Raw genomic sequence first — 25,903 nt, forward strand, 5'->3', positions numbered from 1 at the left:
CTCTGGTCCAGTCTCCACAGTTTAGGTGGCATTACATGTTGAGTGGCAGAACCCATCTCCGCGCTTTCCCTCGTTACCAGAGCACGAAAATTAAGATATAATTATTTCATTTCCTCGAGTAGGAATCGTACCAGGTAGTGTACCTGTCGCGCTTAGTCGCACTCTTATGCCCCATACGGGACGATTGTCTTGAAGGTCAAGGAATCAGATTTCAAATATGGTCATCAGTATAAGTTAATATAGAAGAAAAATTCTAAATTATTCAACAGTTTTATATATTGTACAGTATTTACCTGAGTATTTAAAATAGGAATGGATATTGGACTATGGTAACAAGCATAACAATTTCAACAATCGTTCCATATTATGTACCAGAACGGAAGCCATCGTGGTGCAGGGGCACAAATGTGCGTTGTGGGTTCAATGCCTGGGGAATGAGTTATTTAATATTTTTATCCTACATATATGTACTTGATGTTACTACTCAAAAATGTGGATTGATGTTTACATCTTAGGCGAATTTTGATAAAAGTAATCAATAACACGCCCATCACTTGATAAAACATAAGGAAGTGTGTGATTACTGATTAGAAATATTTCAAAATTAAATCTATTTTTGCTTATTATTGCAATTTTTTATTGTAAAATATATTTTTTAGCAAAATTCCTTTTTTATTTAAAATATGTAAGAAAAGAAGGTAATTACTTACGATACGTCTATATAATTATTTCATATATATTTTTTCCAATCTAAACAATGATTGATAGGTATTGAAAAATATTATTAGTTGAGGCGTATCACCTATAAGTATTTGGGAAAAACAAATTTCGAATGTTTGTTTTCTTGTTTTTGTTTTTATTAGAAATCATACTTGAAAACATACGATGTAGAAATTACTCATTGTTTGTTATCTTCATAGTTTATTTCTATTTTCTAGGTACTATGAATGTTTTGAACCGGTGTGAAGCGCAGTTTCTAAGTTGTTTACGAGTTGTAATGTTATTACATATAATTACATATTTAAATGATGTGTAATGCTTTAATAATAGAAAAGAATGGCGGTTCGTCAAGAATAACTAATTGCCATAATTATGAAAAATAAACAACTTTTATACAATTGTATTTATACATATGGTTTACACTGACATTGAGATAGAGAAAAAAAAGTAGGAATCCCTTTGCTCTTTGTTTTTTTTTTGTTTTTATTTGAAAACCGTAAAGCAGTTAATCGAATATCTATACATTTATCTATCAAGGTTCAACTGTAGTACCTACTAAATCTTAAAAAAATTAAAATCAACACAGCAGGGTGAGCAGAGGGAAGTTATTGTTAAGACATTTCGTTCCGCACTTTCTGCCGAATTCTGAACGTATTGCGTTTTGAGTGATAGAACTAAACGCCTCGCTTTACCTAGACTCCAGGGCGAATAAATGGAAATATACATTTTATTAAATATTTCATATCCTCCAGTGGGGATCGAACCCACAACCAGCAGCCCTGCTATGTGATTGTCTTAACATTAGGTTTCCTCTGCCTATACTATTGTGTACGGGATGCAGCGTGAAGCCGTTTTTTCTTTAATTTAACACATTGGTCAATTTCAAACAAACGTTATTATTTAGGTATATATTTATATTGCTGACTTTTGCCAAATAATAAAATACTTTCCTAGGTTTTTACCTGCATCTATATTTTGCTATGAGTATGAAAAATACAAAAGAAAAACATCAGTACCAAATCTCAAGGGCACGAGGCGACATATTTTCTCTAAACGTTACTTATATAATGCTGCTTAAATATTTATTGCAAAAATTGCGCAGTATTATTCTTCAAGGTTGTGTCGCTAATGCTTATCATAACACGCGACTGCTATTCAAATATTAAATAATGATTGTATTTAAAGTATAAGAGAAATTACGTTTTTAATGTGAAATTGTGATATGAACTCGTGGCAAAGTGCCATAAACGTGTGGTTGTAAACATGACGGTTGTGGGTTCGATTCCCACTTGGGGAAATGAATTATTATTTATTAATATCTCCGTTTTTTCGCCCTGGTAACAAGGCAATGTGCGGCGTTGAGTTCCGCTTCTCAACACGCAACGCCTTGAAAATTTGGTGAAAAGCGGAATTAGGTTTCCTGTCTACGCTGCTAATTGCGTAAGTATATATAAATAATATATCAGCTTCGCTTGTGTAGTTTGAGTGTCTCTCGTACATGACATCATTGTTTCGAATGGCAAATAATAGGACTTTACATATTTTTCAAAGGGCGCAGAAGTGGCGAGAATTAGGGGAGGCCTATGTCCAGCAGTGGACGTTGAACGATAGGTTAAGTGGAAATCGAACTCGGAACATTTACATTTACAAAAAATTTTTTAATAATTCCAAGAATACTTCAAAGTATGTTATTAACTTTAAATTCTTAAAATAAATTTATTATACATAACAGAAAAAATAACTTTCATAAGTTACAAACATTCTTTTTTTACAATTGAACACTTTAATAATTAAAATATGTCATAAGATAACATTTATTTCTAATATGAGCTTAACCAAAATTACGATTTTTATCAATTTTATTGTTATGTTCAGTTAATTACTTCCTTACAATTAATTACCTTTATATGGTTATATTTATTGTAAAAAATAGAAAATTATAAAATGAAATATTAGAAAAATACTTTAATATAATAATAATAATATAAAATAAAGTCCAAAAATATTTAAAAAAGTTCAACGTTGGCTTAGAGTGTAAACCTGCTTTGTTAGCATTTAAATTACATAATAAGTGACAGTTAAATAATAAAAAAATAGTTACATTCCTTATATAATAAATACAAAAAAAAGTATCAAAACACATCACATCCTAAAAACCTAACATTTACTCCAATTGACAATATTCAAATATAGTTTTCAATCCGTTTTTAGTCATAATTCTAGTATTAGAGGCGTTAACAGCCGTATTTATGTGTGCGTTGTGCAGTTCAGCCACTTGCGTGGAACACGCGGCCGCCGGGTCACCTGAAGTGTGGAGACTGCCATACCTTTATAAATAAAAAATATAATTATAATTCGTTTTCTTTTATAGTTTTGTTATGTTAGGGTTCCTTTTGTATTAATTAATTACGTCCACTATCCTTGCTTAAAATTGAATTGAGTGAGTCAGAGTTGGGAAATGTATTTACGCAGACCGTTCATACAGATGGCAAGTGCTTATGGCGAGCAGTGCTTATACAGTATAAGCAGGACTCACCGGTATTTAAAAAAAAACTATAATCTTACCAAAACTCATTCCCCGGATGTGCATTACTGTCCCATGGATAAGTCATGACTAGTAATTTCTCTTCGTCTTTGCCTGTTAATTTTGATGATGGCTGTCTATTTTCCATTTGTATGTTTATACCACCTAAATAATATATAAATAAATCTTTTAAGATATTTTTTTCACTATATATCTTATATCTATATCCAGCACACAGCAGGGTAGGCAGAGGGAACCTAATGTAAAATACTACGTTACCCACTTACCGCCGAATTCTGGAGGCATTGCATGTTGATTAGCGAAACTCAACGCCGCGCTTTGCCTCGACACCAGAGCGAAATGAAAATATAAATTTAAATAAATATTTCATCTCCTCGAGTGGAGATCCAACCCACAACCAGTCGGTTTACAGTCACAGTTTATGCCGCTGCGCCACAACTGGCCTCAATTTATTAATAAATCTTTTAACATATATTTTTAAATATATTTTGAAAATAAACAAATATATGAAACAGGATGTCAAGTGACTATTATAGAAGATATTTTAAAGATAGAAGGTTCAAATTCCTTTGAAAGGATTAAGAAACTCCAAAGGAATTGTTTTTAGCTTTATTTTTTAAAATTTATCCTGCACATAACAGAGCAGTCGGGACATCTCGCAATTCTAGACATTGCTGATTAACGGAATTCACCACTGCGCTTTGTCTAGTGAGATCGTTGTTGGAAAATAAAAATAATTAATTTGCCGTAGAGGGGAATTTGAACGCAAAACTGTCGTGATTTCAGTCAGACGCTTTTACAGTGATCTTCTTTCTTTTTTTATACTTTTTTAACAATATATAAATAAAAAAATTTACCATTTGGGTGTTTTTCACTTTCTAAGAAAATTTTCTTTCTATTTGGAAATTCCTCATCTTGATGTTTGGGATTCGAAAATAGAGCTGAAATTTGAAAGTATGAAATATTATTATAAAAATTGAGCTAGAAATAAATTAATTAGTTAATATAAGTAAATGCAACAATTGTGTGTACGACTCCCACTCGTAGGTAAACGGATTATTATCATTTCCTTAATCTGGTAACAAGATTTAAATATTAATATTAATATGACTGACCTTCTATATTAGGACTAGCTTGAATATAAGCTAAGTTGACATCACTGACATGATCAATTAAACCATTTTCAAGAAAATGTTTAATTCTTTCCAAAAAAGTCAAAACATAAACGTCACATTGGTGTCCTGATATCATCCATACACCGAGACCTGGAAATAAAAATATTCACGTTGTATCCCGCATGGCGTAAATTAAAAGTTTAAGTTTTCGAAGTGGTCGGCATTACCGAAATCGGTCAGAAACTTTATTAATAGAAGAGGGTAGAGGGAACCTGTTGTTAAGACACTCCACGCTCGAAACGCCATAATCGCCATCGCCACAAATTCATTGCCGCCCAATAAGTGGCGCAACGCAACGCCGCGCCTGTGTGCCTTACTAGTGCGAGGAAAAAAACTCATTCCCTCGAGTGGAATGTATGTAAATGATAAAATTGTATTTTATGTATATTGTTTATAGAAAAATAAAATACTTTTTATTAGTTTTCTCGCTCTAGTAACAAGAGATAAGTTAAAAAAGGACAATATATATAAATGAACAATGTACATATGTTATTATTTATTTCTCAATTAATTGGAGACAAAGTGCGGCGTTGAGCTTCAATTTTATAAATTATTGTAAAAAAATAGTTTATTTGTATTTTTTTTCAATAATGATTCCAAACAACATACCACATCCAATAATATTCAAAAATGCATATTTCCCACATTCCTTTGCCCTATATTCCGCTTCAACAAGACTTGTTTCAGTTATAACACAAATCCTTTTATAATACACTTCATTGTCAAATATGTCCCTCTGTTTGCCTTTTGTCACGTGTATATATTTATTTTCATACTGTTCTGAGTCAAAATTTTCTGTTTTTGTTTTAGATATGGCGTCCTTGTGGGATATTGATGAAGCCTGGAATATAAAGTATTTTTTTTACTTTTAGTAATACACTTTTACTTCATCTAATTTATAAAGCACACGAAATAGACATAACATATAAAATATGAGTGTAATATAATTTTAAAATATAAATATACATATTCTATTTATTATAAATAAATAAATTAAATATGAATGTATGTAAAAAACAAAAAAACAAACAAGAACTTTATTACTTTAACAGTTATTTATAAGTAATTTAGCCAAACAAAATACTTTATATTGATATAACATTTTGTAAAGTTTTGGTCCTGTTTTAGATAAGCGTGCACAAACGCATAGACAAACAGACAAAAAATATATATTATTTAACTATAAAAATCATTGTTTCGTTTCCATTACATTGATAAATGCCCCCATAATAATAGTTTTTCTCATACTCTTCTATTGACAGACGGTAATCAGTTACATTTTTATCATATGTTTTAATAATTGATAAAAAACAATAAAAATGCATATAACTATAACAAAAACACACAATACTTAAAATTGTAAACAATATAAAATTGCTTACAGTGCCATCTTCCTTTTTGAACTTTTTAAATGTTCTCTTTCCCTTTTTAACTTCTTTCCCGATACTAGCATTGGTTGATATGTCAATGAAAGTTCGTGGAATGGTCTAGAAATTAATACAAAAATGTATTTATTTCTAATTATAGACCTTTGCATACGTTCCTTTTATTACACTTAGTGGGACTTAACGCTGCGCTTTCCTCGTTACTCGACTGGGAATTGAACCCACAACCTGTCGCCATTATAATTAAATTAAAGTTATAATACTGTTAATAATTTAAATATTTAACTGAACTGTGATGGGTGTGGATTCAAATTTTATATAGGTGAATGTCCATATAATAATAAAATATGAATATTTTTCCTTAATTTTCGGACATAGTGACATGCATAAAGATATAAAAAATATTTAAAGTCAACTTACTTAGATATAAAGAACAGTTTAGTGTACTTAATTGTCATTAAAAAAGGCCAAACAATTAATTACCAAAACTTTATATACTCAATAACTGAGTCATAGAGTATATTACGTTCAAAACAAAAACATATAAATATAACAGAGAATATATTTACAATGTTCTAAAATTATTAGGTGACAGTGTCTGACTGACAACGCGACGGTTGTGGGTTTGATTGGCACTGGAGGGAATGAAATATTTAATATTTTCATTTCCTCACTCTGGTAACAAAACAATGCGCGGCGTTGGGTTGCGCCACTCAACAGACAATGTACTAAAAATTATCGAAGCGTGGGGAGCGGAGTGCCTTAACACTAGGTTCCCTTCACTACCTTGCTATATGCGAGACACAGCCTAAAAAAAAAAACAATGAATACATACTTCATAAAATTTACCCCACATTTCCCTCAAAGCTTTCTTTGCAGGTTGATTTTCTGTATTAACCTTTTTTTTTAATATGTCAAAGAATCCTTTAGAAATTTCGCCGTAGCCATTTTCTGGAATATTCTGTTCGCTTGTTATTAATATATCTTCATAATCCATTTTGTATCTGCGATGAAAACGTGGGCCGACAAGACCTGGAAAAGTATTTTTTTTGGAGTAAGTCAAAACATTTAAAATAATGTTAGGACACTCCATTATCCATTTTTCAAGCAGTTTAGAGACATTCCATTAGATGAGTGTTGGAACTTAACACCATCGTTTGTTTTACGAGATAGAAAACAAAGTGAATGCCGCGAGCGGGTCGCTAGTAATTTATACAAACATACCTATAATAACAGCTTCTTGTTCAACATTATCCTCGTTTACAACACCTCTGTTACGTCTTTCGCCATCATTAATACACTCAGTGTACCCACTGACATAGACCATAGCGGATAGTTTCAATTCATCGTAGCTGAGGCAATTCTCTAATAATAATGGCGGCTTTTGATTAGATGTACCTATTTCTTCCCAACCTTCGCAACTGGAAATTAAAAATATAAATAATTAATCATATTTTAATACTGTATACGAGTATAATATAGGCCTTTGAGGCAATCGTCGCGCAGGGACACACAGTGTGACTGTAGAGCGACGGTTGTGGGTTCAATCCCCACTCAATGAAATTAAATATTTAATTTATTTTATATTTCCATTTTTTCGCTCTAGTTCGAGGCAAAGCGCGGCGTTGAGTTCCGCCACTCAACACGCAATGCCTCCAGCTTTACTTTTCATATATACACATATTTGACACAAAATAAGATAAAATTAAAATATTTCGTAGTAACTTACCCTTTTTCACCTGTTATCAATCTATATTTATCGCGCGGTCCAACAAATGATATAGCTCTGTTTTTCAATATTCTATCTATCAATTGTTGTATTGTCATGTCTTTATAAAACTCTTTCTCAATGTCAGAGCCATGTTCCCTAGATTTATTATTAAAAAAATTAATAAAATGGTCTGTTTTAACACAGCCAGCCACCATGGCAGTGTGTGACTGTAAATGCGTCAGTTATTTATTCTTGTATGCATGTGATTTTTTGTAGTATATTAATAAAGAAAATCATGTCTATATAAAAATAAAGGAACCCATTACAGGGTTCCAAAATTAAAACCTGCTCTGGTTTTATTTTTAATGTTTTAGTGATTAAATTAATTTATATTTATTTTTAATTAATTTACTATTTCCTTAAACTTTAATAATTTGTAAAATGTTAAAAATAACTTACCTCTTATAAACTAAAAAGTGTGCCATTAAGTGTAAAACTCTTTCATGTATTAAAGGATATGTTGATATAATATTTCTTTTTAGTTTCTCTAAGGGTTTCCGTTCTTTTAATTTTTCTAATCTGTAATATAATCTAAATATAAAAAAATTGAAACAGTGGTGCAATATATAACTGTATATGCAATGGTTGTGGGTTTGATTCCCACTCAGGGGAATGAACTATTTTCATTTAACTGCTTTAGCAAATAGTTGGTATTAACTTTCATCACTTATCATGCAATCTCTCAGACATTGGGCAGTACATGTAGAAAGGAGTGTCTTAACATTAGATTACCTGTGCTTACCTTACTTTATACAGAATATAACATGGGGCTAAATAAATATAATATTTTAATTATTATTACAACACAATAAAATACAATGAATACGTAATTTTATAACATCTTGTGTAATCCATTTAGGTCATTGTGACTCATGGTATAGCATTTTAGTGCAAATGTAAACTCTGTCAATTCAATTTCAATTTTTCCTTATCATTAGATTTACCACATATTTTACAGAATTTAATTAAGTATTTAAATTACATTGTAAATAAAGAATTGTTGCATTAATAAGATAGCTGATAAAAAAAACATCGCATACAAACCTTATAGTATCAATGGGGAACTTTATAGGAAACTTTTTACTATTTTCAATTATTTCTTCAATATCTTCAACTAATGTTATTGGTTCTATATCTTTACATTGGTGTAGTACATCTTTTTCTTTTTCATTTAATTCAGATAGATTCCAATCTTTCGTGCACCTGAAAAAAAAAATATATAAAACATATAACTTTTAGAATAAAAAAAATTAGTTAAAATTCTAGCATTATACAAAAAGTTAATTATTTAATATCATTTACAATCAATAAACTATTAATAGTTAAACTATAAAAGCAAGAACGATAAGATGAATCACAAGTGGTTGCACCATAATATTTAGATTACAATTTTTGTTTACGCGTCAATTTTACACGATTCAAAATTCAAACAGAAAAATATTATATAGAACGAAATAAAAAAAATAATAAACAAACTTACCATGTAAACTTACGAAAATCTGGCAGAATATCCATGTTTAATATAGTTTTAAAGAGTTTAAATAAATAACAGCGACAATATTTACGCTTGTCTTTTTGTATATTTAGTTTATAAAATATGATGTTATAGATAAAATATGTAATTAGAAATCAAAGAGTTGTATAATCAGGGCAAAACAACTATAAGACGCGCTTTTTGAACTAAAGTTTGTAATAAATATTAAGATTTTCCTTGAAGCGCTCTTCAGAAGTCGACTAGAGTGGGTATTGGGAAAACCAAGGAAGAGGAACACATAGTAGGGGAAAACTTTTAAATGTCATTTTATATGTTATGAGGTGGTGCTGCCATAACAAATAACTTTAATAAAGTTGCTATTGACGCTACGATAACAGAATGGATTTAATATATTTTTATTAATTAACGTTAGGGGGCGAATGTCGCTCGCATCCGTAGGTATGAGCACTTTACACTAGGATACCATGGGACATCCCCTCTGCATGGTGCTAAACGGTCGATGATAATGGAGATCTAACCTTAAAAAATAAAATAAGTATAAAGTAGTCTTTAACCCATTTGGTCTCATAGGTAAATGCGACAATATTATAGCGTCAACGAGAAATTTCACTAGGACGCTAAATTACTTAAAATTGTATGATCGTGTAAACTTAATAAAAGTGAATACAATTTTTTTTTTATTTAAATCTAGGGATTAAATGAAATTACAATATTTTATTTTTCGATTTATTTATTCTCTTACATTGCGATACCACTCATTCAAGTTCGACCATGATTTTTAGCCAATGCATTCGATATTGGTAAAAAATTTTCTACACAAATTTTATACACGCGGGTCTGGAGTGTGGCGTGTACTGAACCAGTGTTTCTTTTTTTTTTTTTTATGGAAAAAGGACAAGGGAAACGAGCGTTCGGGTCACCTGATGATGATCACCGCCGCCCACGACCCCGTGCAGCACCGGAGGAGCTACAGCTTCTATTGTAATATTACATATAATAGAAGCGAGCCAGAGAAGTGAGATAAAAACCAAATTTTTAAGATATGGAAATTAGTCGACACATAAATTAAATATTTAATAGATTACTTCAACTATAAAGTTAAAATAAATAACAGATATTCTTTATTTTTTTTGTAAATAGATTAATAATATAGCATATAATTTTCATAAACATTAAAAACTAGAAAAAAGTTAAAGTAAAAATCGAATAAAAATATTTATAATTGTGTTTTAAATACAACAAGTTACATATACTTAATAACCAAATTAATGATCAACTTCATTAACAATAAATGGTAAACAAAAGTCAGTTAGAGTTTTGATGCCATCCCTGCCAGCGACTCGTACGTTGTATCCGCTGACTGCAGGGTTTATATGAGCATTGTGCAATTCAGATATTTGAGTAGAACACGCGGCTGCAGCACCCCCTGAAGTATTCAGACTTCCATGCCTTAAAAAATTATCATTTTTTTTAATTTATATATTTTTATGTATAACTCCTTCTTTTACTTTAATTTTTATATTAAAATATAAAAAACGAATATATACCAAAATTCATTTCCAGGTAGAGCGTTACTATCCCCAGGATACGTGACGACTAGTAGTTTTCCCTCGTGTCTGCCCGTCAGTTTTGACGTTGGATGTCTGTTCTCCATTTGAACATTTATACCACCTATAATATAATATCACATTTTTTTATATTAGTCAAAATATGACCTTACTCAACATTTTATTTAGTTTTTATTTTGCTTAGAACTGGTAAATAAATCTTTATATTTGTCCTTATAGTGTAATTTGGATTTAATACAAAATAGTACTTACCATTTGGATGTGATTCACTTTCTAAGAAGATATTTTGTACGTTTTGGGCTTGATTATTTTCATCTACCACATTCCTAAAAATAGCTACAAAAAAAATGTATATTAATATAATTATAATAAATTATTTGAAAACATCATATGGAATATGGTAAATGATTCTAGTAATACATAATTCCATTATCTCCTTAACATTTATTTTTAAAAACCAATGCCACTCTTTGTCTAAGTAATGGAAGAATGAAAAAACCCTCAATAACAAAGAAAACAATACCATCGATTACTGTTTCTGAAACCTCCCAATTGTACCATAAATCATATTCATATATTATAAATTATGTGTATAGATAAAAAATACAAATATATTTACCTCCTATACTATCAGTGGGCTGAATAAATGCAAAATTTATATCTGTAATATGATTTAATAGATTTCTATTAAGAAAAGTTCGTGTACGCTCTAAAAATGTTAGAATATAAATGTCTGATTGATGTGGTGACAACATCCATGTACCAAGACCTGAAATTAGAAAATATTTTTTAAATTTCTTTGAATATAATAAATGCAATAAATCATACAACACAGATCCTCTTTTGATGCTATTATTATTACAACTAGCAATGTTTTATTAATATTATTATATTCTTTATGTTTACATTTTGTGTGACATTACTCTACAAATCTTCGATATTCTCAGTGATGTTCAATATGTATCAATTGTCCTTTCACTCTATTAGTGAAAACCGCATTATCTTTGACGGTTTAAGCCTCAAATGCATACATCATTGGATAGGAACTTTGTTTTATATTAATATATAAAATATTTTAAATAAAATATCAACAAAAATTACTTACCACATCCAATAACATTAATAAATGCATTTTTGCCTCTATCCATGGCTCTAATTTCAGCTTCAATCAAAACTGTTTCTGCCAAAATGCTAATTCTTCTATAATATGTTTGATTGTCAAATAATTCTGTATTATTAGAACCTGGCACATATTTATATCTATTTGTATAGTTATTACTATTGCTATCACTTATAGTTATATTACGTGAGTGAATGTCGTTGATATCCATTGTTGGGCTCTGAAGATAATATTTTAAAATGCTTTTATTTTTTCAGCATTGTAGTGTATTTGTCGTGTGTTTCAGCTTAGAACATAGAATAAGTTGTAAAGAAATAAAATGAAGAAATTAGTCAGTGAGAAGAATCATTATGTGATTTATTGACAGAGTTAGGAACTAGCCAATCATGGCGCAGGGGCCCAAAGTGTGACCGTAAACACGCCTGGTTGTGTGTTCGATCTCGAGGAAGTGAAATATACATTTAAATTTATAATTTCATTTCTTCGCTCTGGTGTCGAGGTAAAGCGCGGCGATGAGTTTTGCCACTCAACACGCAATGTCTTCAGAATTCGACGAAAAGTAGGCAGCGGAGTGTCTTAACACTAAGTTCACTCTACCTACCCTGATGTGTGCGGGATACAGCGTAAAGCTAATTTAATTATCTTCTTTACGCATATATCTAATATATTATATTTACCTGATAAAATTTAGCCCATATATGTTTTAGTCCTTCGATACTTTGTTTAGCTAATTGTGCCTGTTCATCTTCATAATTAAAAATATTATCGAAGCAGCTTTCTTTGGAGTCATCGCTTTTTGTTATAATTATATCTTCATAGTCCATTTTACCACGACGGAGGAATCTAGGGCCGATCAATCCTTAAAACAATTAAACTTATAATGTAATACTGTATCAATTTTTTCTTACATATCTATAAGTATAATTATATAGAAAGCGGAAAACCGCCTTAAGTCTTAACATAAGATTCTGACTGTCCTGATTCATAATGAATGAAAAAAATAAAAATTCAGATTCATGCTGTATCCCGCACACTACAAAGTAGGCAGAGGGAACCAAGCGGTACCACTCTGTTTCCCACTTTCCGCCGAATTCTAGAGGCATCGGGCGAAGAGTGGCGGAACTCAACACCGCGCACCGCTGCGCACCAGAGCGAAGAAATGAAACTATACATTTAAATAAATATTTCATTTCCTGTGTGGGGTCCACAACCAATCGCGTTTACAGTCACACTTGCCCCCGCGTCACGACGGGCCTTATTGATAGTGGCTATATATAAGTCTAAAAAGATCGAGAGACACATACAATATAACATACCAATTACAACAGCTTCTCTTTCAACATTACTTTCGTCGACAGTACCATTATTATGTCTGTTGCCATCGTTAATACATATTGTATATCCACTTATATAGATCATGGCTGATATCTTCATCTCATCATAACTTAAGCAATTCTCTAATAAAAGAGGTGGTTTTTCATTTGAAGTGCCAACATTTTCCCAGTTACTCATTCTGCAATCAATTATAAGTCTTTTTGTTTAATATTAAATAGTTACTTTTACAAAATACAAACTTATCACATTCTATTCTAAATATAATATATGATAGATGTCAAATCAAAGCTTACAAAGGAAAATATATTTATGTAATACAATTTGTTTTATAGTATAGCTAGACTTTCAAGCATGTTTTTATGAAGTTAATTTTTATTATATATATATTTATATAATTCTTACCCTTTTTCACCTGTAAGTAACTGGAACCAATCTTGTGATCCTAAAAAAGAAGCTGATCTTTTCATCAATAATCTGTTTATAAATTGTGGTATAGTCATGTATTTGTAGCACATTCTTTCTATATCTGAGCCATACTCTCTGAAAAATAAATAAAATAATATAGCAAAATGTGTGTATATATATCATTTACTGTTTCTATTACAGTTTCTTTTTACCTTTTGTAATAAAGAAATTCAGATATCAAAAGTAAAACTCTTTCATGTATTACAGGATATGAAGATCTAATATTTTCTTTCAATGTATTTACTGGTATCCATTCTCTCAAAGAGTTCAATCTAAAAAAATTTAGATTAATTTAAACTAAAAAATTATGTAAGTCCTAAGGTATGTGTAAGGGTTACGAGTTCAATCTTTAATCTTGAATGTTCATTTTTTGAGTATCATGCTGTATCCCACCTATAGCAGGGTTGGCAGAGAAAATCTGTTCAATATTTTTTACTGAATTTTAAGACATTGCATGTTGAGTAGTGGAATTTAACACCACCAAACATATTGTTCATATTTGAAAAAAAAAAATTGTTTCACTGGTTTGATATGTTGTTTGGTTGAGTATGTTATCCAACATGCCGAAAGAGAAAATAGACTTTCTTAACAAAAAAAATATTTTATTCATTCTAGTTCTAAGTAATATCTAAAGAAAAAAAATAATAAAGTAAAATGTGTAAGGTGACAAAAGGTACGGACCATAAGTCTGTAGTGTAAGCAAAAATTAAAAAAACAACATAACATTTTCCTTTATATTCTGCTAAAAGCTTAAAAAATACAGTAACCTTACCTAGCACTCTCTATGGGAAATGGTATACGGAAGGCATTGCTTTTATATATTACCTCTTCTATGTTATATGGAATTTTTGCACTGGATATTTCCATACATTGATTGAACATGTGTTTAGCTTCATTGTTATTGAAATTTGGATCTTGCCAGATCTCTGCACACCTGTTAGATAAAAAGAAAAAATATTTAAATAATTGAAAATATAAGTACTACATAAAATAAAAATAATACAAAAACTAATTTATAAAGTTCGTTAAAGATTACGTATAAGAGAGTTCTTGATTACAAAGTTAAAATTTTCCCGGCTATGCGGGAAAAGGAGTAAAGCTGTTTATTTATTGGTCTATATAATTAAAATGTCTGTTATATATTATTTGATAAGTAATTAATACTTTCACATACCAAGTAATATTGTTAAAATCGGGTAAAGTATCCATATTAAATATGATATAAGGAATCTTATTTACAGAAAATAATTTTGCAGCCTAACAGTAGCAAGAAAAGTTTACTGTGGAAGTATCACAATATAAAAACCATTTAAAGCCGAATATAACAATGACTACAATGAGTAATACGTACATATATCAGATTTATATATTTGAATCATTTCGAAAATATATGCTGTAAGAAAACCGGATTCTGTCACTTCTGTTTTGTCAGTTCGTACTTCGTAAGTTCGTATTCGTAGTTCATAGCTCGTCAGCAATGTTGCCGCATATTTATAAATTCTATTCATGAAGCGACTTCTACTTTTCGTTTAATTTTATCGTAACTATATTTTTTCTTGTTTTATTTCCTGATAAATATATGACATGAATAAAAATGTAGATTATCATTTAAGTAGCAAATTAATAATAAATAAACTTCAGTACCGTAAAAATCTTATTTCACGGAATATTTTTAATCTGTTATTTTTATTCTCTATCTATCTGTTATTATAATTTTCTTTAATCATCATAATTATTAATTGATTAATTATATTAATAATTAATTTAATTTTGTTCTGTTCTTTTTATTATGGCGTTCCGATGATGATTATGATAAGTTCGCCAATAACAGTGACAATGACAATTGACAGATTACAGATTTAGTTATGATTCGCCGATTTGCGATATTGCGAATTGCGACTGCATTATGTTAATATAACAATAAATAAGGAAAATAATATATTTTCTTTTGAAAAAAGTATTATATTATCAATTATAAGTGTTTTCATGCAATATATGAAACTTCTGCTTATAACATATTGCATAATTTCTCGACAAGTGGTTAGTGCATTTTATAACATATAATAAGCGTATATGCAAAACCATTGATTAGGTTTTTCCGCATTTGTAAGCAGCCTAGTTTAGTAATGAATTATTAAATTATTTATAGGTACGATCAGGGAAAATGGATATACTACGGCATTTTCAAAACATTTCCTGGTAAGTTTCTCTCATTTAGGAACACAGCTTACTTTTATTATGTGGTAAAAGGAATATTTTATATAGATGTAAAAGGTATACATTCTGTACGTCTTAGAAGGGATTTTGAGGGGTAGAAAGAAGTAAAAAAATGAAAAACTATATTTGTAGTCATCATCAGATATCTGAATGTAAGGCGAAATCTGTGGATTGATTTAGGGTTAGGTTCTTGCATTGGGGAATAAATTATATTTATTTAGTTGCTCTGATAACAACACAAAGTGCAGCATTGAGTTTTTCCATTTAATACACAATACCTCAAATATTGGGTGATGCATTGGAAAATGGATTGTCCTCACACTAGGTTCACTCTGCCTATATTATATATGCCAAATGGTGCATATGAACCCACAAAAAATGTATATTTAACTACAATTTAATATTAAAACTGTTATATATCATAATAAAACTGTATATTTAATTATAAAACTTTTAGGTGTAAACCAGATTGGTGTTATCCAAGTATGGGTAAGGAGACAAATGAATTACTAAGACAGTGTATTGATTTACCACAGTTGAAAGTTTCTGATGATTTGGAGGAAATTATAAAGAAGAGCAAAGCATTTCCTTTACCTTTTCCTATAGAAACAGTGAGGCAAGTTATTGCTACTTTTAATTTCTATATGTCACTAATAGTAAAATGATAATCTTTACTTTCTTAGAATACATATATCACTTTTGATATAGTGGAATTTGAACCTGTGCCTCTTGGCAACTGTCCAACCACTCTGATTTTCATCAAGGTATGTCAAAATTCTTATATGGTTGTCACAACTTATTTATGTTTGATAGGAAGTTATTTATTTAACATCACAATTGTAATTTAAAAAATTGTAACATGGGAACACTGGAAATCCGTGTGGATTAGAGACTATGGTCGAGTAGCAAATTACCTATGTTTAAATTTTCATACATGTTTTCTAGTATATTTTTTCTTAGTGTGGGATTATGTAAGACTTACAAAAATGTAAAAAATTCCAGTATTTTCCAGTGGCGTAGCTAGAGGGGTGCGAGCGGCGCGGTCGCACCGGGCATTAAAAGGAAAGGGGCATCAAAGTCGATGATTACTTTGTTTTTTTTTAGATCTTAGACCATTTTAAAGGGCATCAAAGTCGACGATCACTTTGTTTTTTTTTTAGACCTTAGACCATTTTAAAGGGCATCAAGTCCCCTAAGCCGCACCGGGCAGCAAATACCCTAGCTATGCCACTGGTATTTTCTTAAACTTCATAAAATATACTTTTTTTTTTCTAATACAAACTTATTCTATTTGCTTACATGATTCATTGCCCATATACAGTAGTGGAAGCGGCTGAGCTCCTTTTAAGGGAGCAGCATATAGGAAAAAATATTTCAAATCCCCATACCTAAAAAAAATATCAAGATATGTCAACAGTTTAGACATAGGTTTTCTTTTAATTTCACGATTTTTATCCATACTACCAATAATTTAAACACCTACTACTACAAAAATATTACTAATTGTAGCCGATCTGCCTCTCTCTCAAATAATATACCAGAATGAAAAAGGGATAACTTTCATTCTATTTTATGCAATTCAACTTGATTGCCAATACCTATGACTCGATTTCGTGAATGAGAAGTGTGCAGCGTTATCTAGCATATAGCTTTGATAGGTTCATATCTGTGCATCATTCTTAACAAATAGTGTTTTATTTTAATTTTCTTAATTATTTTTTTTGAAATATCACTTTTTCATTTTTGCAAAATTTCTTTTGTTTCATTAAAAACTAAAAAAAACTAAAAACTATGGTTTCATTTAAAGTGGTGATGAAAAAATACTCTGTATAAATGACTAAGAAATATAAATCAACATTTTAGTTTGCTTTTGTTTTAGGATGGAAAAATTAAAAGTTCGCAGACCGATTGAAAAATTAAAACGGAATGTAATATCAACATATCCTTTGATACATGAAAGAGTACTACTCTTGATGACGCACTTCCTAATCTATAAAAGGTATTTTTATGATTTTTAGCTTCACTGTGTATAGAGGCTATACTTCGTGTTTGTCATTCATGGCCCTATTTTTTTGGTTTGGTTATGGATGGCAGAGCGCAATGCTGCACCAGAGCAAGAAAGTGTAAATAATTTATTCTCCAGAGAAGAATCAAACCATGTCATGTCTCTGTCATGTTTACAGTCAGGTGCTGTAATCATATCATAATGGCCTCAACTAAGTCAATAGACTATAATCTATATATATAAAACCGAAAGGTCACTCACTCATCACGAAATCTCAGAAACTACATGTGTTAGGAATCTCAAATTTTGCATAGGAGTTATTTATAGGACGTAGGTGCTCGCTAAGACGGGAATTTGCAATATTCAACTTCTAAGGGGTTGTTTTTGGGGTTGAAAGTTTGTATGAAACCTCGTAACTACAAATGCTAGAAGTCTCAAATCTTACATGGACGTCACTGATAGGACGTAGGTACTCATGGAGACAGAAATTAATAATAACGTAGTTCACGCAGGCGAAGCCGCGGGCGGGCCGCTAGTATATTATATAGAGAAAGTTGTTCTTAAATAAATAAAATAGTTCTTAAACTTAATATCAATAAACATCTGAAATAAAAGAACTTTAAATAATTTTAAACAATTCATGAAACTAAATTTGTACATTTTCTTATGGAGAAAAAGCCTTCTTGAGTCCTTGAGATTGCAATTTTTTAAGAATTTCTTTAATCAATAAGTGCATTTTTTTTATTTTTATATTTATTTATACTGCTATATATTACTTTTATACATTTTCAGGGAATATGGCTCCAACATAGAAAAAGCTTTATATAAAGACATGACGGTACCAGAATTGATTGAGAGGATATTAAAAAAACGTGCAGTTTCATTTATGAATCCAAATGATGAATATTTACTATTAAGTGGGGAACAAGAGTGAGTATTCAGTTTATTAAATCATTTGTAAATACTTGAACAGTTTCCATGAGGTGCAGGGTTAAATCCCAGGTTCAAATATACATTAAAATTTTTATGTTTCTTAAAAAAATTAAATTTTGCTTCCATAAGTATAAAAATATTTGTGGGTACAATGTGTTCGATAAATCTTAATTCGATTTTTCTTCCCATGTGAACATTGCGCAAAAGTTCAGAAACCCTAACTAACTTCAAGGTGACCACAACTTGTTGACTGTACTGTACACTCTTTTTTCTGCTTTACGCTAAATCCTGAAGGAGTATAAACAAATAGAACCTAGTATCAAGACTCTGTTTCTCTTACTTAGTGGAAGGAACAAAATAATTTATGTCCTTGAGTGGGGATTGAATCTATAACCAAATGCTCAAATATATGTATTACTGTTTTTAATATTTTTTGTTTTGTATATTGTATGTAGTTAATGATTGCTTTTTTGTTGGTATTATTGAATCTGTTTTACAAGAAACTTACTTTTTATGTATATACTTTTTAGATGTATAATAGAAAATCAATTAGTGATCAACCTTAGTGGCCCAGATAATCGAAGTTATATTAGTTTGTAATTTCATTAACTTTTGGCCTTAAAGAAAACATGTACAAACATACAATTTTTTTGTTTTAATTAACATATAAAACAGCCTAATTTAATATATTTTTCTTACATTTAAATTGAATTACAGGGAAGAAGGCTGGGAACAAATAGGCACAATACATCAAAAACCACCACTATTACTGGAGAATTGTCTGAGCTATGATGAAATGAAGCTATCTGCTATGGTCTACGTCAGCGGGTACACTGAATGTATCAATGATGGCGAAAGACACAATAGTGGGGTTATAAATGAAGAAAACGCAGAACTAGACGCTATTATTATAGGCATGTATTTACTAGCGATTTGCTCGGGGTTTCATCTGCTTGAACTATACATGAATTTATTTACTAATCTGAATTATTTTCGTGTTCTATTGAAACACAAAATATTATCATTTTGAAGACAATATTGTGGACATTGGAAATTAAAGTTTCAACCGATTTCATAAAACATATTTTAAGAAAACTTTTATATCGATATATCTTTTCTTTACGAAAAAAGGGATGTGAGGATGAAAATGTAAAAAAAAGGGTGTTGCGTTGAAAATGGAGTGTCTAAACACTAGGTTCCTTCTGCTTGTCCTGCTATACGCTGATTACGGCATGGATGTAAAAGAATACAAAATAATGACTTTCTTACATTCACGGAAGCAAAATCATATGCATATTTATTTTTAAAATAAATTCCATTTTCTTCCATTGAAGGTCTTATCGGCCCACGTTTTGAGCGTCTAAACAGAATGGAATACGAGGACATATTAGTAACAGAGCAACAGAACTCTCTGGAACACGGCTACGGCGAGGAAGTGACGCCCACAACGTGTTTAAACGTACTCAAAACTACGTACGTTAGAAACAATCAATCTGCAAGACACATGTGGAGGCAGATGTGGTCAGAGTTTTATCAGGTATGTTTTAAATAGTAAAAAAAAATTAAATCAGCTTCACGCTTTAGTGTTAAGACACTCCGTTCATTACTTTACTCTGGTAATGCAAAGCGCGGCATTGAGTTCCGCCACTCCATGTCTCGAAAATTGGGCGGTTGTAAGGAATGGAATGTCTTAGTACTATGGTCCCTACCGTCTGCCCTGCTATTTCTGCTATATGCGGGATAGTGCATGAAGCTGCAAAACAAACATTTTCAGGTCCACAGCTACACCTATATAGAACTATCGTCATACATAAACCTCCAACACAAAGATGAAGAAAAACGCTATAAAGAGAGATACACTAAAGTAACAAACACAGAAAACATATTTGACAATGAAGTTTACTATAAACGTTTGAATATAATGGCCGAGTGCACTTTAATGGAAGCGGAGAGTAGAGGAGAGGAGAGTGGAAGGAATGTGTTTGTTAATGTTGTGGGGTGTGGTGAGTATGTTTTGTTTTTATAGACCCAATATCACTTTTGTTTTGCCCGTTTTCAAGTTAATGATATCTACTTTCAACATCAAATTCTCTTTCAATAATGAAACTTGGCCGCCCTGAAGTTAGCTGTAGATGGCTGCGCAGAGTCGATTTTAGGTTTTTTCTTTTGCTTATATTCTTATTGGTTGAGAGCAAACAATTCGCAAAAAAACAGAAAATGTATCTTCAGTGTGATCAGGACTAAACGACAGTATTTTAATAATATTGCTTTATTCTTGATTTTTTTCCAGGTCTCGGCGTATGGAAAGTGTCTCCACATCAACCCGACGTATATATTTTAACGTTTTTGGAGAGAATTCGGGCTTTTCTCAAAAAAGATTTATTAAATCATGTCACTGATGTGAATTTTGCGTATATTAAAACAAGTCCTGGTATCACAGGTGAGTAATTAATATTAGAAAGAGATAGAAGGGTTAGTAGAGAAAGAGATGATATGATAGTATTTTGTTTTTTTTTTAGCTGAACGCTATATCCTGCACATAGTAAGGTTGGCTGAGGGAACTTGGGAACCTAGTGTTAAGAGACTGTTTTCATTAAGATACTTTCGTTTTCTTTCCGCCGAATTCTTGAGATGTTGAGTGTTGCTCGTTTTAATTATATAATTTAATAAACAGCATTTTAACTTTAATACCATTTTATAAAAAATATCTATACATATATTTGAAAGTAAAGCTTGTTATCGACGCCAGTCCTGGCGCATGGGCACATGTGTGTGACTAAGCGTGTCAGGTTGTGTGTTCGATTTCCACACGAAGAATTGAACATTATAATAGGTATATATATACTGGCATCGAGGGAACGCGCGGCGTTGAGTTCCGCTACTGAATAAGTAATTTCTCCAGAATTCGGCGGAATGTGTGGAGCGTCGTCTCTGTATCTTACATATAGCAGGGTAACCAGCAGAAACCTGGTGTTATGACACTATTCCGCTATTCATTAATTTTATGTTTTTTTAATTATTGCAGCTCTATTTACAAATTCAGCAGAACAAACAGATTCGCCGGTCGAGAAACGAATATTTTTCGAAAGTAAAAGACACCCAAAAGGTTAGTTTCTTTTTTCTTAATTTACCGTAAACACTACTACTCGTTTCTACTATTTCGTTTTCCTCCAAATCCAATTTGGCTAAATCAAAATTAGCTTGTCTTTCTTGATTTTCCAGTCCTTTTTTGAATGTCCAAAATGTAATATGTGGTGGTTTTGTAAATAAAGAAATAAATAAAATATACTTGACGATTGTGGGTTCGATCCCCTTTCAGAAAAAATAATAATTATCAATTCCAAAGGATTGCCTTAACATTATGTTCCCTCTGTCAATATGCGAGATACAGCGTGAAGCTGAATACATGCTAATAAATAATTCCTTTGAAAGGTGGTATAAATGTCCAAATGGAGAACAGAGAGCCGTCGGCGAAGTTAACGGGGGAACATGAAGGAAAATTACTAGTTATAACTTATCCATGGGATGGCAATGCACATCCTGGAAATGAATTTTGGTAAGTGTTAATTTTTTTTATTACTGTGTTTTTTTATTTTGTGGCCAGAGATATTTGGTATATAATATTATGTTGCAAAGTATTTTGTTTCTGAAGTTGATGTTAAAACCATAGATAATTTCATATGACATCTGTCCAACACTACCAACTTAACACATAAAAAACAATAATAACAGTTGACCAAAATTAATCTGCCATAAAAAATACAAAAAATAAATAATTATTTTAAGAATAATTCTTAAATAAAAAAATTGTTAAAACACTTTGACTTCCTCCAAATAACAACATCGTCTCGAAAATTGGGCAGTGGGTAAGGAATAGAGTGTCTTGACACTAGGATACTGCGTGAAGTTAAATAAAATCTTAAACAAAATTTATGAACCAGGTTGGGCAGCCTAACAGGCTCAGGTGACCCGGCGGCCGCGTGTTCCACGCAAGTGGCTGAACTGCACAACGCACATATAAATCCGGCTGTAAGCGGCTACAACGCGCGCGTCGTCGGACGCGACGGACTTAAAACGCTGGCCGAATACTGCGTCACTTTGACAACGTAATGTCACTGTCACAGTCACAGATAATGTATTGGAAATGGGCAAATTGGTCCAAGTTTGCTGGCAACTAAAAAAAATGACTGTTTAAAAAAATATTACTGGCAGCTTAATTACAATATTGGCTCTTTAAAAAAAGAACACGCGTTTTAAAACTTACTTCATTGTAATAGTGCTTTGCACGTCACATGCCTACATGAATATATTATCTGTATCTTTAGGATCAGACTAATTACTATCAACATGATACATATAATATATATTTATTAAATTAAATGTACTAAAACAAATGACACCATAATAACATAATTGATTTATAACAATAATTCGTACTTTTTGAGAGTAGTTCCTAAGTAGTTATAAAACGTAATTCTTAGACTTTTCTAAAACACTTAACCAAATTTCCATCTATAGATTACGTCACACCTTTTTATTGTTGAGAGAATGGGGTAGGGGAAAGCACTATGTTTCCGAATGTAATATCCTAACATTCTTTCCAAATTCTGTTTTAATTTAATAATTTGTAATTATTATTTAAAGGAAAATTATTTGACGTAATTTATGGCTGGCTCTTATACTTATTATATGACGCACACGTAAATATGCAATCTAAGGAAAGACTGGGTGAACATAATGTAAGGATTACTTACTATAAAAGTATTTATTTATAATGGCATATATTGTATAACTAGTATTGAATTTATACAATAGTTTATGTATGGGTTATTTATTTTAATTTGAATATGAATTGGATTTATGTCGTAGAGAACGAAAGAAAGATTTGAAGTATGTAGATTTTAATTTTTTAAAAATAATTACGCACCAGTTTCTTTTATTTCTTTTTATTGTTTCTCTTACAAATAATAAAAAAAGTAATGTCATTTAAAATATTGTACGCATTCTACTAATTAAGTGCTAGAACAATAAAATTATAATTATAATATGTATTTATAATGTATATGGCATAGAAATACTATGCAATTCTAAGATTATGTCTTAAATATAACATGTAAAATGAGAAAAAAACAATAAATATAAATAATTATAAAGCCTTGTCAACATGCAAAAAAATGTAAGAATTTTCGGATCATATCGTTATAAACGTAATGAAAAAATACCACTTTGATTCCCATTTACGTTTAATTTTTATACACGTTTAAAAAAGCCTTAATGGACATCGTGGAAAAGTTGGGCTGCATCTGATCGTAAACGCGATGGTTATCGGTACTATTATTACTTTTAGAAATTAATTTTTTTTTACTGGCCTGGCAAGACAGACAAAGCGGAGGAAAGCAGAGAATAGTGTCGTAACACTATATGACTGTTATAAGCGGGATATAGCGTGGAGTTGAAAAAGATGGGTAAAATATTCAAAAATAATTTTTATATTAGTACGTTTAAAATTTCAAATTAAATCTTTTATTACTTCCTGTGGAAGCAATAAGGACTACAAATTTAATTTATGGACCGTTTATTTTGAGAGTGGTGTAAGTCCATTTTCTTTTGTTTCGAGAAAATTAAAGGTTAGTATGTCGATGATTATGCAATTTCATTTACCGACCGATTTTAAGTTGTTCAAAATATGGGTTTTTTTTTGAGAAATTAAACACGGACTAGTTATATATAAAAAAAATTACATTAAATTAAGCATGAATTATGTGATAGCTCATTTTTCTCAAAAATGGACTTACACCACTTTCAAAATAAACGGTCCTTATAATGATGTTGCAAATGCTTATAGATTTTTTGAATCTATTATGATAGGTGAAAAAAAATATATGAGACATTCATTTTAGATTAATTTGCCCTGGCTTTAAAAAATAAATAAAGATAAAATAAATAAACAGCATACAAAGTATACAGCATTTTTAATAAAAAAAATGGAATTAATTTTTCCGTCACGATGCAATTATGTATGAAAAGGATATGAATTTAAGAAAACTGTGATGGATGTATTTAAATAGTATTAATGAAAATTGTATTGTATTATAAGGTACAATACAATACCCTGTAAATTGTGTAGTAATATGAATGCGTTGCGTAAATAGTATTTTTTAAAATATTTCTTGCCTTGAGTTCTAGAAAAATGTAATTTAGCAATGTTTTTTTTTCTAATATTTTAGTAAACATTTACACATTTATTACCTTAATTAGTTTAGTTAATATATGATATATTGTGTAGCATATACGGTCTTAATATTATTATAAAATTATCAATAGCGCAAATATTTTTAGTAATATTTAACGATTATATACTTTAGTAGTTGTGAGAGACTATTATGAACTTTTTTATTTCGTGAATTTTATATACATTTTTTCAATAAACGAAAAATTTAATATGTAGTTAAGCTATATGATTTTTATTTATAAATTGCATTTTTATATTTCAAATAGGTGTTTTGTGATTGGTAGAATTTTTTGTAGAAACTGTGATATTTTTACTATGACAATCAATATTATACATTTATAATGGTTTTGCTTATTATTATTATTATTTCTAATATTTTTAAAATTTTAATTTGTTTTGATGTTGGTGGAGCTTTTTTTATCTATAATATAAAGTACGAACTATATATAGAATACAAACAATTTTATCTTTCGTGATATAGCGTGTAGTGAAACATAATTATCTCTGTAATGTCTAAATAATGAAAAGTGAATGAAAATTTAATACGACTTTTTCACAATTCAATTTTGATATTTCAAAATTATATAGGTATTAGCTTAGATTATTTTTGTATCTTTAGATCGCAAAAAACTTTTACTTGTATTATGTAAAGTTCTCGGTTATGGTTTTTTTTAGAAAAATAGTTTAATTGATTAGAGCTCGCCTAATTAATTATGTATTTTGTAGCTTAATACTCAGAAAATGTTTGTTAAGTTTAATTTCGTAAGAAATATATGCAGCTGTTTTATACTACATGGTATTTTATTTAATTACCCTAAGATTATAATTAGTATTATTTTGTAATAACTTATAATTATATTCAGCTTATTGTATATTCAGCTAGATACTTTAGAATTGAAACATATTCTCCTAAAGCGTATCGGCATTGAAACGATTG

At 30.3% G+C, this 25,903-nt stretch overlaps 3 protein-coding genes across 8 annotated transcripts; 1 reads left to right on the forward strand and 2 right to left on the reverse strand.

The window, feature by feature from the left end:
- Positions 1-2,324: 2,324 nt before the first annotated feature.
- On the reverse strand, positions 2,325-9,375 carry LOC146535114 (ADP-ribosylarginine hydrolase CG3568-like). 4 transcript variants are annotated; one of them, XM_085190643.1, is made up of 12 exons: positions 9,077-9,373; positions 8,641-8,799; positions 7,996-8,115; positions 7,555-7,692; positions 7,050-7,246; positions 6,661-6,857; positions 5,823-5,927; positions 5,050-5,281; positions 4,381-4,530; positions 4,123-4,206; positions 3,286-3,409; positions 2,325-3,047 (listed from the first exon to the last, which is right to left on the reverse strand). In XM_085190643.1, exons 1-12 carry the CDS (start codon positions 9,109-9,111, stop codon positions 2,885-2,887), a joined length of 1,704 nt encoding a protein of 567 aa, XP_085046769.1. In that variant the 5' UTR covers positions 9,112-9,373; the 3' UTR covers positions 2,325-2,884. The 4 variants fall into 4 exon arrangements, with proteins under 4 accessions (XP_085046769.1, XP_085046773.1, XP_085046771.1 ...); XM_085190647.1 differs by lacking the exon at positions 9,077-9,373 and adding an exon at positions 8,899-8,922; XM_085190645.1 differs by lacking the exon at positions 3,286-3,409 and having other exon boundaries at positions 9,077-9,375.
- Positions 9,376-9,803: 428 nt separating this feature from the next.
- On the reverse strand, positions 9,804-15,087 carry LOC146535115 (ADP-ribosylarginine hydrolase CG3568-like). 3 transcript variants are annotated; one of them, XM_085190648.1, is made up of 12 exons: positions 14,931-15,015; positions 14,754-14,859; positions 14,352-14,513; positions 13,732-13,851; positions 13,517-13,654; positions 13,096-13,292; positions 12,457-12,638; positions 11,765-11,999; positions 11,279-11,428; positions 10,912-10,995; positions 10,639-10,762; positions 9,804-10,540 (listed from the first exon to the last, which is right to left on the reverse strand). In XM_085190648.1, the coding sequence occupies exons 2-12, from the start codon at positions 14,786-14,788 to the stop codon at positions 10,357-10,359; spliced, it is 1,611 nt and encodes a 536-aa protein (XP_085046774.1). In that variant the 5' UTR covers positions 14,789-14,859; positions 14,931-15,015; the 3' UTR covers positions 9,804-10,356. The 3 variants fall into 3 exon arrangements, with proteins under 3 accessions (XP_085046774.1, XP_085046775.1, XP_085046776.1); XM_085190649.1 differs by lacking the exon at positions 14,754-14,859 and having other exon boundaries at positions 14,931-15,087; XM_085190650.1 differs by lacking the exons at positions 13,732-13,851; positions 14,931-15,015 and having other exon boundaries at positions 14,754-14,924.
- A 333-nt stretch (positions 15,088-15,420) lies between these two features.
- LOC146535116 (ADP-ribosylarginine hydrolase CG3568-like) lies at positions 15,421-25,758 on the forward strand. Its single transcript, XM_085191233.1, has 12 exons — positions 15,421-15,619; positions 15,729-15,778; positions 16,254-16,412; positions 17,676-17,795; positions 18,594-18,731; positions 19,452-19,648; positions 20,069-20,271; positions 20,509-20,737; positions 21,025-21,174; positions 21,760-21,840; positions 22,167-22,290; positions 22,676-25,758. The coding sequence occupies exons 1-12, from the start codon at positions 15,566-15,568 to the stop codon at positions 22,842-22,844; spliced, it is 1,674 nt and encodes a 557-aa protein (XP_085047359.1). The 5' UTR covers positions 15,421-15,565; the 3' UTR covers positions 22,845-25,758.
- Positions 25,759-25,903: the final 145 nt, after the last annotated feature.

Source organism: Heliconius melpomene, chromosome 10, assembly GCF_056956725.1.
Source record: "Heliconius melpomene rosina isolate 202511_hmr_F chromosome 10, ASM5695672v1, whole genome shotgun sequence".
Lineage (NCBI taxonomy): Eukaryota > Metazoa > Arthropoda > Insecta > Lepidoptera > Nymphalidae > Heliconius > Heliconius melpomene.

Bases quoted from the DNA above. Each gene is read 5' to 3' on its own strand.
- LOC146535114 (XM_085190643.1), bottom strand. From the start codon at position 9,111: ATGGATATTCTGCCAGATTTTCGTAAGTTTACATG. The intron at 7,247-7,554 runs GTAAGTTACTAC...TTTAATTTCCAG, and splicing joins TTGATAACAGGTGAAAAAGG to TTGCGAAGGTTGGGAAGAAA. The intron at 6,858-7,049 runs GTATGTTTGTAT...ATACTTTTCCAG, and splicing joins ACAAGAAGCTGTTATTATAG to GTCTTGTCGGCCCACGTTTT.
- LOC146535115 (XM_085190648.1), bottom strand. From the start codon at position 14,788: ATGGATACTTTACCCGATTTTAACAATATTACTTG. The intron at 13,655-13,731 runs GTAAAAAGAAAC...TTTATTTTTCAG, and splicing joins GAATTTCTTTATTACAAAAG to AGAGTATGGCTCAGATATAG. The intron at 12,639-13,095 runs GTATGTTATATT...AATTGTTTTAAG, and splicing joins AAGAGAAGCTGTTGTAATTG to GATTGATCGGCCCTAGATTC.
- LOC146535116 (XM_085191233.1), top strand. From the start codon at position 15,566: ATGCAATATATGAAACTTCTGCTTATAACATATTGCATAATTTCTCGA. The intron at 18,732-19,451 runs GTGAGTATTCAG...ATTGAATTACAG, and splicing joins CTATTAAGTGGGGAACAAGA to GGAAGAAGGCTGGGAACAAA. The intron at 19,649-20,068 runs GCATGTATTTAC...CTTCCATTGAAG, and splicing joins ACTAGACGCTATTATTATAG to GTCTTATCGGCCCACGTTTT.